The sequence below is a fragment of the Arachis hypogaea genome, chromosome 12, assembly GCF_003086295.3.
Source record: "Arachis hypogaea cultivar Tifrunner chromosome 12, arahy.Tifrunner.gnm2.J5K5, whole genome shotgun sequence".
NCBI lineage: Eukaryota > Viridiplantae > Streptophyta > Magnoliopsida > Fabales > Fabaceae > Arachis > Arachis hypogaea.
In genome coordinates this window covers 6,705,804-6,725,259 of record NC_092047.1, presented here as the reverse complement: position 1 = coordinate 6,725,259, position 19,456 = coordinate 6,705,804, and the positions used below count along the sequence as shown (strand labels likewise).

Here is a 19,456-nt window from a genome sequence, read left to right as displayed (position 1 = left end):
AATTTAATACTTTAATTTTATAAACAAAGAAAATAAATTATATTATCTCTAATTTTAAATTAAAATACTTATTATAAGTTAATTAGCAAATTTATAATTAACTAGTATTTTAAAATAATTTTGAGGGATTAAATTAAATTTTTAATTAATACTCTGTACCTCTAATTTTATTAAAATTATCTAAACTACCTTATCCTAACCCTAATTTATCACCGCCACCCCCTAACCCCTTACGCCTCAGCCTTCAGCAAAAACAAAAGAAAAGAAAAGGAGAAAGGGAAAAAAACGGAGAGGGGGAAGAAAGGAGAAAAGGGGGAAACAGAAATAGAGAAGAGGGAGAACGAAGGGGAAAAGAGAACCGAGGATGGAGAGGGAGGAGAAGAGGTCGCCGCTGTCCAGCTCGCACCACCATCGTCACACACTACTGCTGCCTCGTCGCCACCGCCGCACCTTGCCGTCGTCGTTGCCATGGGACGAAGGAGAGAGGAAAAAATGCGATGTACATAGCAGCTCACTGCCGTGCTTCATCTCAGCCGCTGCCATGGACGCCGGTGAGTTGCACGATGTCATCGGAGTTTGATGAGGAAGATTCGTAGATTGGGTTTTCCAAAATCAAGGTTTGGAATTTGGTGAAGGTTGGTTCAGTGGTTGGATTCCTGGAGTTGCTGTTCTGCCACCGCCGTTGCTGTAGCCGTGCTTCTATTGCCGGAAAATGGCGCCGTTGTCGCCAGAGAACCACCGTTGAAGCCGCTATTGTTCTGCTGCCGCCAAAACCCTTGTCTTCTTGGTTGGTCGTTTAGATGGTATGCAGCAATTGTGTAAGGTCTTTGGGTTGTTCAAGCTGGAACCTTTGCCAAATTAGTGAGAATAAACAACACTAGGAGGAGTTTGCAAGCTGTCCCTAGTATTTCTTATTCGCCTACTCACCAATTCAAGACATTCACAGTGATGATGGTGGATACGGGTTCCGTGTCAAGAAGTGCTGATTCACAGTGATGATGCCAGAGAAAGATGATGATGGCCGGTTTGCAAGAGGAGGATGGAATAGTGAGGATGGAAGGCTTAGCTGTGGGTATTCAAGCTTCAGAGAGGAAGAAAGTATCGATGGAGGATTTTCACGATATTAAAACATTGAAAACTGGTGGTCATTCAGTATGCTTACTTGGAATATTTGATGGTCATGGTGGTTCTCGTGCTGCAGAGTATTTGAAAGAGCATCTCTTTGATAATCTCATGAAGCATCCAAAATTTTTACTGATGCCAAATTGGCTATAAGTGAAACGTACCAAGGTACTAATTCTCAATTTTTGTATTCTGAAAAAGACATTTTCTGGGATGATGGCTCTACTGCTTGAACCGCTGTTTTGATTGATAACCATCTCTATGTTGCTAATGTTAGAGATTATAGGACTATAATATCGAAGGCTGCTCTCTGTGAGGATCATGGGCCAAATAGAAGGGATGAACGAAAGAGGAATTAATGCGTTTAAACTAAATTGAGGTAGGGGTGTTTTCATTGAACTCATTTTTATTCTTAAGAGTTGTTATAAATTGATATTTAAGCAAATAAATATTTTTAGTGATTATGGAGTCTTATGAATTGAATTGAATTGCCTTGAATGAATGTGATTGCTTACTTGATTGTGGCTATTTCTGAATATTGAGTTGGTATTGAGATAGTGAGTGGAAGATTAATTTGAAAATCTGATTTGAATGTTTATCAAGTATAATTTGAGAATTGGAAAATGATTTGATGTTAGAGTTAATTTGGGTTTGGAAAACGGCTTGAGATTTGTGAATGACTCGGATTTGAAACCATTGAAAAGGGTCTGAGTAAATGTTGGTTGGCTTTGTTGGAAATGAATTGAAATCTGGAAAGGATTATAACATTAGAAATAAGTTTGATTTGTTGAAAAATGAGTTTAAATTGAAAATGGTCTGAGATATTGAAATTGGTCTGATTTTGAAATTGAATTGAAAGGAGTTTGAGAAATGGTTTTGTTGGGACCCGAAAAGGGTGGCTGAATCCGAGTTTTAGAGGAGATGCTGCCGAAATTTTATAAAATTAGAAGTTTCATTTGAAGTAGTTATTTTAAAAAGGTTTAATTTTAAGCATTATCATGTGGTTTAAGATTACTTTATTTATCAAAGAAAGAATTTTGTTTGGGATTGAGATTGTTGATTAACGGAAAGAAGGGTGATGATGATTGATTTGAAATATGATTTTTGAATGAATTTGGAAATGGGATATGGATTGACGAATGATGATGATATTGAGAATGGCTTAGATATTGATGAATGATGAATGAATTATTTATATGGCTTATGAATTTGAAATATCTGAGATACGAGGTTCCCTGGATTAAGTGCCGTGGCTTGCCACCACGTGTACCAGGTTGAAAACTCGATACTCTGTTGACCCTACGACGTAAGTGTGACCGGGCACTATATAAATTCCCGGGAATGTTACCCCCATTGAGCTAAGGACAATTCAGACTCTTGGGGATGCACGTCGGGGGACAGTTTAAGGACAATTCAGACTTGTCGAGTTGGCTGGATAACCGACAGATGAGCCTCATCAGCCATAGGACAGGCATGCATCATATGCATTTGTATGCTTTGCTTGGGTTTGAACTTGTTTTGGTTTGCCTAATTGCTAAACTGTTCTTAACTGCTACTTGAACTATTTGCTGTAACTGTTACCTACTTGTGCTTTCCTTGTCTGTCTTGCCTGTGTTTGTCCTGGCATGCTACATTTGAGAATGAACTTTGGTGCTGAATTAATGACTGTGTTGTTTGATTGCGTGGTTGGTTTCTGATTGAGTTTTTCTTATAAGAAAGGAAAGGTTTTCGGATTTCTGAAGGATTAAACATTGTTTCTTTGAAAAAGTTTTGAACAATTTTCTATTGGTTTTAAAAGATTCATAAGGCAATGATAATCGCTAAACCCTAAACCCTAACTCTTATTAAATATCTTCTTATGACAACTTTGAAACTCCGTGGTGAGACCGTGTGGTTAGGTTCTCACCCCCTACAGCTTTACCTTTTCAGGAATCGGATGAAGAAGCATTAAGAAGAGTTATACTGTGTTTAGTTTATATGCTGTTGCATTAATTAGATTATTTTCTTCCCTCGTCTTTGTTATTACAAGTTTGTAAGAGGGATAGGAATTGTATGTTTTATATGTATAATATATTGAATTATTATGTAAGGAGTCTTGTATATGAATCTATGCTTGTTTGTATTTTTCTTAAGATAAAGTATTTATTTCTTGTTTTTCAAAAGAAATCAGCGATACAGTGTCGAGTCATAGGCTTCTATTTTAATATTTAGTTTGTAAAGTAGTCGTAATACTTCTTGCTATCAGAGTAGCGCTGCCGGAAGTGTGACTTCTGATAGTGAGGGTGTTACATTATGGTATCAGAGCAGTTCGTTCCTGTTAGAGCCTTGGGAATGAACTGACTATACTTCATTGCATACTCTGAGTGTCTGTCATGTTATAGGTCTTGTCCGAATGACGAGAATTAGAGCTTTATGCACATGACTGTCTTTTGATTAACGCTGTTAGCTTACCATTGCATATCTGTTGATGTTAAGTCTGGCCAGCTTAATGTTGATGGTTTATGTGTACGGTAAAGTTAATGAGTTATCATGGACAAAGTAGAATTAATAAGCGATGCGGTTCACGGGTTCTGGGAGCGTTAGAAATTAATTTTTGAAGTTAGTTCTGTTCTGACGTATAATCTTGTTCGTGTCGTGTAGCTTAGCACACCGTTTTTTCTTTTATTGGTTATGTTGGAATTCCTTGTTTTAGATTTTTCCTTTTAGGATATGATTTGACTCTGTTCCTAACGATACTTATTCGTTCCTATATATATTTCTGCTTGATTATAATCCTGATTATTCACTTGAAATCATTTAGAAGCTTTATCCTTGATGTTGCTCATATTTCTCTCTACGAATCATGAGTTTTTCTTTTGAGTTGGTTTTGAACTTGTTTCGCATGACAATGGTCCTTAATTCTTTGAAAAATGTTAGATGTTATTCCTTGATTAGTTTACACCGAAGATAGGTACTTTAATCATGCCACATGATGCGCGTGTTGCTTATTCTTCGATTTATCATCTTTTTCGCTCCTTGTTTCAATTCTTTTTGGAACCAGATTTGATTATCCATCATTGTCATTATTTATGTATTTCTTCATAAATTATGTGCCCTTTTATTCGATCTTAAATCTGTTCTAGCGTAACACATAATTCTTAATACTTGAATGATTCGAAACCGTGAGAGTTACGATTCGGAGCAAGCTAATTGTGTGATTTGGTTCTTCTACTTCGCCTTCTACAACTTATACGTATGTTGCCCAGGTTACAATTTTCGATCCTGTTTTCCTCTAAATGAATAAAGTACTCTCCTTGGTAAAAATTTCGAGTTTGTCTTGGTATGAGATAACAATTCTAGTAATATTCTTTCGAAGTTTTGTTTTGGAATCTTTGTTGAGAAGAGTTTTGATCTTTTATTTTATTTGATCTTGTCTGTAACCATTCTTTGAATTCTGGATATGACTATCTCTGATCTTACATGTACTTTCCTACAAGAAATAAATAAATCCTTCATGTAGCTAAAAACATACTTGTTTTTAAAGGTACTATCTATACCCTTATTAACCATATAGGAACACTTTACATTAGATTTCTTTTTTTGAACATAATTTGATTCTCTTCTAATATTTACTCAAATTTTTATACATGTCTTTACTTGATTATGTACTCAAGATTCTTGATAAGAGATTTTTGCTTCTATTCAAGTTAATCTCTATTTGACAAACTTCATATAATTTATTTTAAATTGGATTGTTTTGATGCAATACCTTATTAAAACTTCTAATAACTATTTTGGGAAAGTGAATTCATTCCTTCATAGGGTTACAACTTGATTTTCCCTTTCGGTACGTCTTCTTGTTTTTGTACATCCTTGCTTACTTATAATTTCAAACGTTTCTCCAAGTTCTTGTGAAACACCATTTTGGTTGCTTATTCTTCTTTATCAAAATTTGTATTCCTTTGAGTAAACTTCAAACTTATTTTGGTGCAACATACCACTTTTTATAATCTCGTTCTAAGGTTTTTGTTTTGGATTCCATTGAAGAAGTTTCAATTCAGTTCATTTTTTTGCTGGATTCTATCCGTAGCCTTACTTTAAATTTCAATAAAATCATTTTGAAACTTAGCATATGTTCACTGATATGAAGCTTTAAAACTTTCCTATGCAATCAAAACCTATTTGTTTGTAATGTACCAAGTATTCTTTTATTCACTAATTTACCTCGGACTTTCCCTTCTGAATAGAATTTAGTTCTACCTCTAAGATTGATGTAAATTTTTATACATATTCTTGTTTGATTATGATCTTTTAAGATTTTTCAATATTCTTAGCTCAATTAATTTTCATTATTTCAAGTTTTGCACAAATCGAATTTAACTTGAATTTGTTTTAACATAACTCAATATTTACGCTTCTGTTACCTCTCTTGAAGGATATCTATTTCATATCTTTTCTTTTTAGAATGAGAAAATCATGCTTTCTTAGATTTTCCCATGCTTTTGAGTTTTGCAAATGATGTCGTTAGTTTAGTTATTCCTCGCTTGTGAACTTAGTGTTCCTCTGTTCTGGCTTAAACTTATTTCAATTTAAATCATCACTACTTTTCTTATTTCTTATGGAGTTCCTGGATTCAAATTTCCTATTTAGATGCAAAATGATTCTTTCCAGAACATTTTCTCGTTCCTGTAAATCGTTACTTAGTTGCAATCTTACGCATCCTCCTGAATTTATACGAATTTTATCCTCGTCACTTATTCACCTTTTCCTTAGATTTGTAACTCCTTGAATATACTGACGCATATCTCAATGTCACACGTGGTCCCAAGAAAACAAAAATTGAAGCGTTAGTGTTTCAGGGAATGACTAGTAAATGAGATGAACTTTGGCAAGTTTCAAAATGCCATAGGTTATGACGTTTAAATTTCGGGAAAAGAGTATTGTTGAGAAGATATTCAAGTTTTCGGTAGCTCAATTCGTATAAGATGACAACTCGCAACAAGTTAGCTAAGTGACCAGAGCAACGTGAGATAGATAAGCGTAAGGTGAAACTTATAACACGGTAGTTCTTTAGGACACGGTTCGTGAATGTGAAAGGTGAAGCTTGTAAGTATGTGATATCAAAGGGAGTTGTGATAGTGAGCTATGTTAAAACCCTTAAGGTTGACACCATGTAACCCCTTTTCTTTTGAGCCTATCTTGTAACTTCTACTTTACACCATGCTTTTCCTTTATTTCTAAGTCTTATGGTTTATTTGCTATTTGAAAATTTATATATACCAAATTTTTTTTTTCTTTTTTCCTAAAGTATTCAAAAGAAAGGTATTAAAACCATGTAATATTTCCTGTAATATGCTAAATTTTCTTACTTATTTAAAAAGCATTTAGACAGTAGAGTATTGATTCTTTGTATTACCTTGTGTATTCTTTTAATTTTCGAGGACGAAAATTTTTATAAGGTGGATAGGATGTAAGACCCAGTTTTTTTTAAAAAAATATATATATATTATTATGAGTTAGTTTCAATTTATTTATTAAAGACTTTATTTTTAAAAATTATTTTATTAAAAGTAATTAAATTAAGTTTTGATAATTAAATTAAAAATTTTACTTAATCTCATAATCATTGAGTCATTTTCTATATTTAAATTATACAACTTAACAGTTATAAAAGGATACAAATTTTATATGATTTAATTTAAATAATTGAGATTTCAGAATTTAATACTTTAATTTTATAAACAAAGAAAATAAATTATATTATCTCTAATTTTAAATTAAAATACTTATTATAAGTTAATTAGCAAATTTATAATTAACTAGTATTTTAAAATAATTTTGAGGGATTAAATTAAATTTTTAATTAATACTCTGTACCTCTAATTTTATTAAAATTATCTAAACTACCTTATCCTAACCCTAATTTATCACCGCCACCCCCTAACCCCTTACGCCTCAGCCTTCAGCAAAAACAAAAGAAAAGAAAAGGAGAAAGGGAAAAAAACGGAGAGGGGGAAGAAAGGAGAAAAGGGGGAAACAGAAATAGAGAAGAGGGAGAACGAAGGGGAAAAGAGAACCGAGGATGGAGAGGGAGGAGAAGAGGTCGCCGCTGTCCAGCTCGCACCACCATCGTCACACACTACTGCTGCCTCGTCGCCACCGCCGCACCTTGCCGTCGTCGTTGCCATGGGACGAAGGAGAGAGGAAAAAATGCGATGTACATAGCAGCTCACTGCCGTGCTTCATCTCAGCCGCTGCCATGGACGCCGGTGAGTTGCACGATGTCATCGGAGTTTGATGAGGAAGATTCGTAGATTGGGTTTTCCAAAATCAAGGTTTGGAATTTGGTGAAGGTTGGTTCAGTGGTTGGATTCCTGGAGTTGCTGTTCTGCCACCGCCGTTGCTGTAGCCGTGCTTCTATTGCCGGAAAATGGCGCCGTTGTCGCCAGAGAACCACCGTTGAAGCCGCTATTGTTCTGCTGCCGCCAAAACCCTTGTCTTCTTGGTTGGTCGTTTAGATGGTATGCAGCAATTGTGTAAGGTCTTTGGGTTGTTCAAGCTGGAACCTTTGCCAAATTAGTGAGAATAAACAACACTAGGAGGAGTTTGCAAGCTGTCCCTAGTATTTCTTATTCGCCTACTCACCAATTCAAGACATTCACAGTGATGATGGTGGATACGGGTTCCGTGTCAAGAAGTGCTGATTCACAGTGATGATGCCAGAGAAAGATGATGATGGCCGGTTTGCAAGAGGAGGATGGAATAGTGAGGATGGAAGGCTTAGCTGTGGGTATTCAAGCTTCAGAGAGGAAGAAAGTATCGATGGAGGATTTTCACGATATTAAAACATTGAAAACTGGTGGTCATTCAGTATGCTTACTTGGAATATTTGATGGTCATGGTGGTTCTCGTGCTGCAGAGTATTTGAAAGAGCATCTCTTTGATAATCTCATGAAGCATCCAAAATTTTTACTGATGCCAAATTGGCTATAAGTGAAACGTACCAAGGTACTAATTCTCAATTTTTGTATTCTGAAAAAGACATTTTCTGGGATGATGGCTCTACTGCTTGAACCGCTGTTTTGATTGATAACCATCTCTATGTTGCTAATGTTAGAGATTATAGGACTATAATATCGAAGGCTGCTCTCTGTGAGGATCATGGGCCAAATAGAAGGGATGAACGAAAGAGGAATTAATGCGTTTAAACTAAATTGAGGTAGGGGCGTTTTCATTGAACTCATTTTTATTCTTAAGAGTTGTTATAAATTGATATTTAAGCAAATAAATATTTTTAGTGATTATGGAGTCTTATGAATTGAATTGAATTGCCTTGAATGAATGTGATTGCTTACTTGATTGTGGCTATTTCTGAATATTGAGTTGGTATTGAGATAGTGAGTAGAAGATTAATTTGAAAATCTGATTTGAATGTTTATCAAGTATAATTTGAGAATTGGAAAATGATTTGATGTTAGAGTTAATTTGGGTTTGGAAAACGGCTTGAGATTTGTGAATGACTCGGATTTGAAACCATTGAAAAGGGTCTGAGTAAATGTTGGTTGGCTTTGTTGGAAATGAATTGAAATCTGGAAAGGATTATAACATTAGAAATAAGTTTGATTTGTTGAAAAATGAGTTTAAATTGAAAATGGTCTGAGATATTGAAATTGGTCTGATTTTGAAATTGAATTGAAAGGAGTTTGAGAAATGGTTTTGTTGGGACCCGAAAAGGGTGGCTGAATCCGAGTTTTAGAGGAGATGCTGCCGAAATTTTATAAAATTAGAAGTTTCATTTGAAGTAGTTATTTTAAAAAGGTTTAATTTTAAGCATTATCATGTGGTTTAAGATTACTTTATTTATCAAAGAAAGAATTTTGTTTGGGATTGAGATTGTTGATTAACGGAAAGAAGGGTGATGATGATTGATTTGAAATATGATTTTTGAATGAATTTGGAAATGGGATATGGATTGACGAATGATGATGATATTGAGAATGGCTTAGATATTGATGAATGATGAATGAATTATTTATATGGCTTATGAATTTGAAATATCTGAGATACGAGGTTCCCTGGATTAAGTGCCGTGGCTTGCCACCACGTGTACCAGGTTGAAAACTCGATACTCTGTTGACCCTACGACGTAAGTGTGACCGGGCACTATATAAATTCCCGGGAATGTTACCCCCATTGAGCTAAGGACAATTCAGACTCTTGGGGATGCACGTCGGGGGACAGTTTAAGGACAATTCAGACTTGTCGGGTTGGCTGGATAACCGACAGATGAGCCTCATCAGCCATAGGACAGGCATGCATCATATGCATTTGTATGCTTTGCTTGGGTTTGAACTTGTTTTGGTTTGCCTAATTGCTAAACTGTTCTTAACTGCTACTTGAACTATTTGCTGTAACTGTTACCTACTTGTGCTTTCCTTGTCTGTCTTGCCTGTGTTTGTCCTGGCATGCTACATTTGAGAGTGAACTTTGGTGCTGAATTAATGACTGTGTTGTTTGATTGCGTGGTTGGTTTCTGATTGAGTTTTTCTTATAAGAAAGGAAAGGTTTTCGGATTTCTGAAGGATTAAACATTGTTTCTTTGAAAAAGTTTTGAACAATTTTCTATTGGTTTTAAAAGATTCATAAGGCAATGATAATCGCTAAACCCTAAACCCTAACTCTTATTAAATATCTTCTTATGACAACTTTGAAACTCCGTGGTGAGACCGTGTGGTTAGGTTCTCACCCCCTACAGCTTTACCTTTTCAGGAATCGGATGAAGAAGCATTAAGAAGAGTTATACTGTGTTTAGTTTATATGCTGTTGCATTAATTAGATTATTTTCTTCCCTCGTCTTTGTTATTACAAGTTTGTAAGAGGGATAGGAATTGTATGTTTTATATGTATAATATATTGAATTATTATGTAAGGAGTCTTGTATATGAATCTATGCTTGTTTGTATTTTTCTTAAGATAAAGTATTTATTTCTTGTTTTTCAAAAGAAATCAGCGATACAGTGTCGAGTCATAGGCTTCTATTTTAATATTTAGTTTGTAAAGTAGTCGTAATACTTCTTGCTATCAGAGTAGCGCTGCCGGAAGTGTGACTTCTGATAGTGAGGGTGTTACACCTCAAACTAATAAGTGTGTTTAACTATTTATTAACTCGTGCATAAGATTGCTTTTCTACATGTTGGTGTTTTAAAATTGTTTAATTTGGTGAATAAAGAATTGCCCTACCTAATCTTGAAGTCATGTTTCGCTACATTATTTGATTTTCATGCCACGAGGATTGACTATGAAATATGACGATTTTTCTAAGAGACATTTGAATGCTATCACTTCTTTATTTGACTAATAATGTGATTATGCTGACTAGTAATAAAAGCAAAATTTGCTAATGAAGACAAAAATAAATCAAGTAATTAAAATTTATTTGATACAAATCCTCCATTATATATATATAACCACACAATTCATGAATCAAAACCAACATACATTATTATTCAATTGTAATATATAGAACATCTTCATCTTCTATATATCTAGGAATAACCCATTGCTATATATATCATTTTTATGGCTCCATCATTAGAGAGCAATAAAAATGTTGTTATTGATGCTGAATCCAATAAGAATCTTCTTAAAGAAGAAGAAGAAGATGGAATGCTTTTTGCAATGGACTTGGGGGTTTTAGTGGCGTTTCCAATGGCTGTTAAGACTGCATTTGAGCTTGGAATCTTCGACATAATAGCCAAAGGTGGTGAACATGCAAAGTTCTCATCTGAAGACATTGCATCACAGATTGGTAGCATAAACCCTAATGCACCATCGATGGTGGATCGCCTTCTTAGGCTCCTTGCAAGTCATTCTTTGTTGTCTTGTTCATCACTTCCTCAAGGTATATATATGTAGCGGCCATGTATTCCTTTTTAAAGCTTTTGGATTTGTTGATTTGGATATACACGAATTTATACATATTTATTTGAGAAAAACTTTAAACGGCCGTGACAATTATCTTGAAAGACAACGAGGCCTTTAACAAAAAAAATACACAACTCAACTCCTGAGTTTTACTTTTATGGGACTGATTAGCCCCTGTATCAGTGTTTTTTTTTTTTTGGCACATGAGCTAATCAGTCCCATAAAAGTAAAGTTTAGAGGCCGAATTGAGTATTTTTATTTGTTAAGAGCCCCGTAGTCCTTTCGAAGTAATTGTGAGGGACCAAGTTGGGTATTCACTCTATTTATTTTACTCTCACTTCACTGCACTGCGGTCAGTATTTTTGTGGCATTTTTTTTAATTTTGTAACGGTCTTAAATTGCTACTAAATTTAACAGCAATCAAATATCTTTCTTTAAGAAGTTAGAAACTAATTTTGGGATAATTTTTTAAAATTGTTAGAATAATCACCACTAAACAATTTGTAATGGTTTATAACGACCGCTATCTACTGGAATTGGTGTAGTGTTTATCTATTATATTTGTTTTGTATTAAGATAAAAATTACTTAAATTTTTTTATTATGTATGTATTAAGAATGTTGAATATGTTAGCCTAATTAGTTTAAATACATAGTTTAATTAGTCTCAAGTTAAATGAATGTGACCAATAAACTTAAATGTGCTTAATTTTTTTAATAAAAAATTAATCAAATTATAAAAAAGAAAAATTTAGGGGCCAGCAACTTTTGTATTTTGTGGCCAGCACTTAATCATCAAAAGAAAAGTGAGTGATTTCTCACAATTAGATTTAATCTCACACCATTAAAAACACTATTGATGGCCAATTGATGATTACAAAACACAAAAGTTGCTGCCCCTAGCACTCCTCTTATTTTTTCCTAACTCATATTTTATTTGCTCTTATTATTACCACATGTTTTCTGCATTCAGTCACCAAAGATGAAAATGATCAAGAACATGAGCTTATTGCATCTCCTCAAAAGATTGTGTATAGTCTTACAGCTGCTGCTTCCAAATATTTTGTGACTGATGATGATGGTGTCAATTTTGGACACACTTTGAGCTTGATTCTGGATAAGGTTTTCTTGGAAAGCTGGTCAGTGTTACCAAAACTTAACGAACTTTTAAGTGTTTTAGAAAGTGTGACTAAAATTAAACTAACGTTTTTTTATTATTAAGTAACGTTTTTTAAAAATGTTATTAAAAAAGATATAAATTTAATTTTAATAATATTTGAATAGTCACCATAACTATCATAATATAATCATTCTAGAATTTACGAATATACATACCATCATGTTCAAAAATTATATAAAAAAAAAGAAACATCTTTTGTTTTACGTACATACTATCAATTTCAGCAAAGAGTAAGAGTATTGCACGTTATTCCTTTGTCATAACTCGTATAGTCGTATTGGTAGGAAGTAGGAACACAATCATTCAAAATTATTTAATTTAATTTAATATTTATAATTTAATGCATGTAATATTTATAATTACATATTTATTATATTTAATATTATTAAATTATTTTAGTAGTAATTAATAAAAATTAAAATAATTAATAATTAATAAATATAAAATAAAATAATTTTAATTTTTTGGATTAATTTTTATTATTTTTTAAATATTTTTTTTATCATAAATATTAGTATATATTACTCATTCTAGTATATATTAGATATTAAGTCCCTAACAAACAAGAATCTTTTACATAATAGAAAAACGAAAGAATATCTCTATAGTCATAAAATATTAAAGACTTTAGTGGAAATTTAAGTTGACGTCGTCAATAAGATGTAGATGTGTGTTTTTTCTTTGTCCTTTTCCCACTTTATTTATTTATTTTTAATTCGTATGAATTTTTAGGTGACATAATGATGTTGAATGATTTTTGAATGTATGGAAAAGTATAGAACATTAATATATTATTTGTCAATTTATTGTGAACAATAATTAATTATTATATTTTAAATATATATATAAGGAGACATATCTAGAAAATACTTCTATAAAGACACTTTCATTAGATACAATCATAAAAAAGATATTTTTATTAGATACATCTATAAAAGACACTTTCATTAAACATAATTAAAAATAAAAGTTGGCAAAAATTAATAGAATTTTTGTTGCATTGGTAACGTAACGGAATTATTTTTGAATTGAAATAAAGGAGTGAACTGAAAGGAGCAATATTGGAAGGAGGTGTGCCATTTGTTAGGGTTAATGGGATGCATGCATTTGAGTACCCAAGTGTGGATCCAAGGTTCAATGATGTTTTCAACAAAGCTATGATAAGCCACACAACCATAGTGATGAAGAGGGTTCTTGAGTCCTATGAAGGTTTTAACAACATTAACACTCTAATTGATGTTGGTGGTGGTCTTGGTATCAATCTCAAAATGATCACTTCCAAATATCCAAATATCAATGCTATTAACTTTGACTTGCCTCATGTAATTCAACATGCCCTCACCTATCCCGGTATATATTATTATTATTATTATTGCCATTTTCATTTGATTATACAATTTAAAATGTATTTAAATTATGATTATATATTATTTTTATTTTGTTTTTTTATAGATTTGTTATTATTATTTTTTATATTTTTTTAAATCAATAGATTTGGATTTTTTTAAATTACATCATTAGATTAATGTAAACATTAATTTAAAGGTTACCAAAAAATAATAATAACTGAAAAAAGGAGGATATATATTAAAGATATATTACAATCCTTTACCAATTGAAGCTGTGAATGATGTTGCAGGTGTGAAACATGTGGGAGGAGATATGTTTGAGAGTGTTCCTAACGGAGATGCCATTTTCATGAAGGTGATATATATACAGGATAAAGTATAATTTTTATTTTGAAGTTTATCAAAAGTTTTAAAAATACCTCTAAGTTATATTTTATTTTAATTTTGTCCAAAAAATTTTCGATTTGCATCAAATATATTATGGACGGCTAAATTTTCAAAAAATTAAGACCAATCTAACAATAATGCATGAAACTTATACTTGATTTATTTGTGTTAAGAGCTTGTTCTTATGAAATTGTTGTTGAATTGGTCTTAAATTTTTTGAAAAATTAGCCGTCAAGAGTATATTTGATGCAAATCGAAAAATTTTGGGACAAAATTAAAACAAAATAAAACTTAAGAATATTTTTGAAACTTTTGTCAAACTTTAGGGACAAAAAATATACTTTACCCTATAAAAAATTATTCATAATATATAATTGCATTTTTTTAAATGTTATATCGTTTATAGTGGAATATATGAAAAATATTAAATTAGATATTTTTGTAGCAATTAAAGTATTTTTTATCATGTGGCTAAATACTAAAACCAATTACATTTGTTATATTAATAAAAGAAGTATTTTATTTTTACTATTATAATATTTTATCTAACTTATTACTTTATATATAACATACAAAAATAAGGAGGGGAAAAGACAAAATTGTATATTTTTCTCATATTTTACATATGGACATGTGACATGACTTTATTTTTGAAACCAAAAATTTCAGTGCATACTTCATGATTGGAGTGATGAACATTGCTTGAAGGTGTTGAAGAATTGCCATAAAGCCATTCCTGAAGATGGAAAAGTGATTGTTGTAGACATAATGGTTCCGGTTTTGCCGGGGAATACAACCGCCGCTAAGGTTGCTTTCAAAGCTGACTTATTGATGATGACTCAAAACATTGGAGGAAAAGAGAGAACCAAACGTGACTTCATTCATTTGGCCACTCTTTCTGGATTTTCTTCCATCAAATTTGTGTGCTCTGTCTCTGGATATTGGGTTATGGAGTTCTACAAGTAGAGACAAATATGTATCTAGAGTCCTATATATAGTATATAATAAAAAAAGACAAACACTCACGTACGGATTAAAATAGTATATAATAAAATAAAATACAAAAGGCTCTCCTTGAAAACAAAAACTCGCATAGTAGTTTCTCTCGGCTCATTTTTTTCTATATGCTACCAGTGTGTGAGTTGTGCTTAGTTATGGGATACAATGATATTAGACACAGGTGTGAGATAGAAGTTTTCAAACAATGGCAGGGAAAATTCGAACCGTCTGATTCCTTTGTTAAGAAACCAATCGGAGAGTCCGATTAGCATTTTTTTTTCTGAAAATGAATTCGGAGGGTCCGAGTTGCTTGTTTTTTGATTTGACTAATATTAATCGGTGAGAAACTGCAAATCGAATTGTCCGTTTTACCTTTCTTCTGTCGCACCGTCTGATTTCAGTTGGCCTAACACCACACCCCAGTATAACTCACATGCATCCCATATGTGTGGCCTACTCCACCAACAACGCCATATGAAAATTAAAAAGCGAGTTTCTCTCTCTTTCCGAATTTTCATATACTTGTAATATGTATAGAAATAAACACCAATAAAAAATATTGAATAATTTAGATGTTTGGATATAGATAAAATAAAAAGTTATATCTCTCTATTAGTATATTATTTTAAGGATTTTAGTACATAAATAAAATATTAGATAAATTATCTTAACACAAAGTTATTATCTATTTCTGTATTTATACTTTTATTGTTTTATAGATATATTGTCCATATATATGTATTGTTAGTTAAATTAATAATAACATACATTAAAATATCAAATAAAATACAACTAACAACTACTGGATTGCAAACCCAACAAAACCTCAAAATACCTTCTCTGGCAACATTAAATAGAATTTTTGGAAATAATAAAAAATTTTAATATCAAAATTATATAATAATATTTTATTAAAATAAAATTTATACATTTTTTATTTTTAAAATTTATTACTGATATGACAATAAATAAATAATTTTATAAATAAAAATAATTAAATCATAGTTATACTTTAAAAAAAAAATTAATGTAAATAACTAAATTATCCATAAGAAAGTCATTATCTTTCTTTCTTATCTTTTAACCTTGTTCATACCCTGGCCCAATAATAAAGGTCCAGGATCCAAGCAAAGAGGCCCAACCCAAAGGGTTGGCCCTCACCCAGTACCAGCCTTCATCCCCAGAAGTCGGTACTGAACACGACCTGCTCCAAAGAAGTCGGATACGAGGGTTAGCTGGCAGATAACACTCATTCGAATGAGTAACTGCCCCTAGAAACTCTCTAACTACTTCATAGAGCCATATCTTAACCTCCCTAAGATATGGGAACGGTTATCCACCTAAAAAGGTGGCACTACTTCAGCGGTGGTTATTGGTTCACCACTATAAATACACTGACACCATTCAGGTATCTCTAAGTTCCAATACTCTCTAACCTGCTCACACTCTTGCTAACTTAGGCATCGGAGTGTCTTTGCAGGTACCACCCCCCATTCTCGCACGTACAAGTCGGACGGAGGAACGCCGAATAACGGATCCACTCGAAAGCCACCTCCTTCATCCGTTTGGGCCAACCAACGCCATCCAACCCATTAATCTCCGGTTACCCACCGTAACAAACCTTATCTTTATTATTTTCACAAACTCCATCTATGCTATATTTGCGGTATATAACTGGTTCCAAGTCCAGATAAAGAAAGAGGATTGTGTTAGGCCTTCAACAACCAATATAAAAATTTAGTCGAATCTTCAAGATATGGATCAAAGATATTATTGTGCTAAACCTAGGTCATTTCCCGGAAGCAACGCGCTGTATGGCTTGCGTACAGTGTCAAATGAACAAGAGCGGTTGCATCGGTGCCCGGGTATGTAGTGTTAAATGAGTAAGAATTCTTGAGTTTTTGTGAATGGACGAGGGTAAATAAGCTAGTTCACAAAGAAAAAGATAAAGGTAAAGGTCGGAGCGCATAAGGTTGAGATTTGGGACATGGAACATAGGTACTCTAACAAAAAAATTCATAGACGAGGTGGATACCATGACAAAGAGAAAGATTAACATCGTGTGCATACAAAATACAAAATGGGTCAGCGTGAAGGTTAGGGAGTTGGATACCTCCGGGTTCAAACTTTGGTATATAGAAAAGGTGAAGAATAAGAATGTGGTAGGTATTATCGTAGATAAGCAGTGAAAGAAGGACGTAGTGGATGTCAAGAGGGTGGGTGATCAGATCATCTCTATCAAATTTGTGGTGGAAGGAGGTACTTTTCAGATGATTAGCGCCTATGCATCGTAAGTGAATTCGAACGAGCAATACAAGATAAGGTTTTGAGAGGATCTAGAGAGTTTGGTCCAAGACATACCTTTGAAAGATAAAATTTTCTTAGGAGGAGATTTAAATGGCCATGTTGGAAGAGAAGTGAGTGGGTATGAATGTATTCACAGAGGCCATAATTTCGGGGTGGTCAATACCAAGGGTAAAACTATTTTAGAAATTTTTTCAACCTTTGACCTTCTCATCGCAAATACATGTTTTAAAAAGAGAGACGAACATCTTATAACCTATATGAGTGGCATGAAAAGCTCTTAAATTGACTTCTTCTTGTTGAGGAGATTCGACCAAAAATTTTGCATTAATTGTAAAATTATTACGGGAGAGAGTTTAACAACACAATATAGGATGCTCGTTATGAATTTTCGTGTTGACAAAAAAATTGAGAAAAAGACATCATACGAAAAATCCAAAGACGAGGTGGTGGCAGATGAAAGATGAGGAACAAAGAAGCTTCCTAAGACAGGTAGGAAAAGAGGCAAAATTAGAAGGGGATGGAAGTGCGGAAGAGATGTGGAGGGAGATGGCAGAAGTTATTAAAAGAATAGAAAAAGAAAGTTTTGGTGAATCTAGAGGGATAGGACCAAGAGATAAGGAGTCCTGATGGTGGAATGCGAGTGTACAAAAAAAGATAAAGGTAAAAAGGTGTGTTTTAAAGAGTGGTCTTTGGGCCGTAATACAAATAATTGAGAAAGATATAAGGCTGTTAAGAAATAGAAAAAAGTGGCTGCAAGTGAAGAAAGAACAAGAGTATATGAGGGCGTCTACCAGTTTTTAGGCACGAAGAAAGGAGAAAAAGGTATATATAGAATCGCAACGAATCGTGAAAGAAGAACGAGAGACTTGGATCAGGTTAAGTGCATAAAGGATAAAAACGGAGAGCTTTTCGCTCAAGATGAAAAGATTAATAAAAGGTGGAAGATCGAGCTACTTCTACGAATTATTTAATGAAGCACAGAAGACTCTTCCGAGTCTTGGTCGATTATGCACGAGGGAAGAAGATCAAAACTTCGACTACTATCGAAGGATTCGAGACTTCGAGGTAAAAGAGGCTCTAAAGCGGATGAAAAATGATAGGACAGTAGGATCCGATAATATTCTGATTGAAATTTGGAAGGGTCTTGGAGAGAAGGGTATCAGTTGGTTAACCAAGCTTTTTAATGAGATTTTAATGTCAAAGAAGATGTCATATGAGTAGAGAAAGAGCACCTTGGTACCTATCTACAAGAATAAGGAAAAATACAGAGTTGCGAAAATTATAGAGGGATCAAAATCATGAGCCATATCATAAAGTTATGAGAAATGGTGATAGAATGGAGGTTGAGATAAAAGACACAAGTAACAGAGAACCAATTTAGTTTTATGCTATAGGCAGATCCACTACTGAAATTACATACCTGTTAAAAAGAATGATGGAGAGGTATAGTAGTAATAAAAGGAATCTATATATGGTGTTTATTAATTTGGAAAAAGCGTACGATAGAGTGACAAGGGAGGTCTTATGGAAGGTTTTGGAAAGGAAGAGAGTAATGATCGCACATATTCGTGCAATTAAAGATATGTATGGCGGGGCTACAACTAGTGTGAAGACTCAAGGTGGTGTAACAGAGAAATTTTCTATTGGTATAGGATTACACCAGGGATCATCCTTAAGTTCATACCTTTTCACATTAGTCTTGGAAGTACTCACAAAGCATATCTAAGAGCCTGTGCCATGGTGCATGCTTTTTACTGATGATATCGTCTTTATAGGAGAGTCAAGGAAAGACTTAAATAAAAAGTTGGATTTATGGAGAGAAGTTCTAGAAGTGTATGGTGTGCGCATGAGTCGTAGCAAGACGGAATATATGGAATGTAAGTTTGGTTGCCGAAGGGAAAACCCTAATATAGAGGTAAAGATTAGAGAAAACATCATACAAAAAATTAAAAGTTTTAAGTATCTTGAGTGCATCATACAGGATAATGGAGAGATTGAACATGATGTAAATAATAGGATCCAAGTAGGTTGGTCAAAATGGCGGAGTGCGTCTGGTTTTATATGCGACGAAAAAGTGCCTTTAAAATTTGAAGGTAAATTCTATCACACTACTATCAGATTGACTATGCTTTATGGTATAGAGTGTTGAGCGGTCAAAAGGAAGCACGAAAATAAGTTAAGTGTGACAGAGATGAAGATGTTGAGATAGA

At 33.3% G+C, this 19,456-nt stretch overlaps 1 protein-coding gene and 2 pseudogenes across 2 annotated transcripts; all 3 read left to right on the top strand.

The window, feature by feature from the left end:
* The first annotated feature begins 658 nt into the window (after window positions 1-658).
* Window positions 659-1,355, top strand: LOC112726605 (probable protein phosphatase 2C 76; annotated as a pseudogene).
* A 6,117-nt stretch (window positions 1,356-7,472) lies between these two features.
* Window positions 7,473-10,107, top strand: LOC112726606 (probable protein phosphatase 2C 76; annotated as a pseudogene).
* LOC112726604 (cathecol O-methyltransferase 1) lies at window positions 10,054-15,168 on the top strand. 2 transcript variants are annotated; one of them, XM_072210128.1, is made up of 5 exons: window positions 10,054-11,002; window positions 11,998-12,163; window positions 13,247-13,554; window positions 13,844-13,908; window positions 14,610-15,168. In XM_072210128.1, the coding sequence occupies exons 1-5, from the start codon at window positions 10,681-10,683 to the stop codon at window positions 14,904-14,906; spliced, it is 1,158 nt and encodes a 385-aa protein (XP_072066229.1). In that variant the 5' UTR covers window positions 10,054-10,680; the 3' UTR covers window positions 14,907-15,168. The 2 variants fall into 2 exon arrangements, with proteins under 2 accessions (XP_072066229.1, XP_025631838.1); XM_025776053.3 differs by having other exon boundaries at window positions 13,244-13,554.
* The last annotated feature ends 4,288 nt before the right edge of the window (window positions 15,169-19,456 follow it).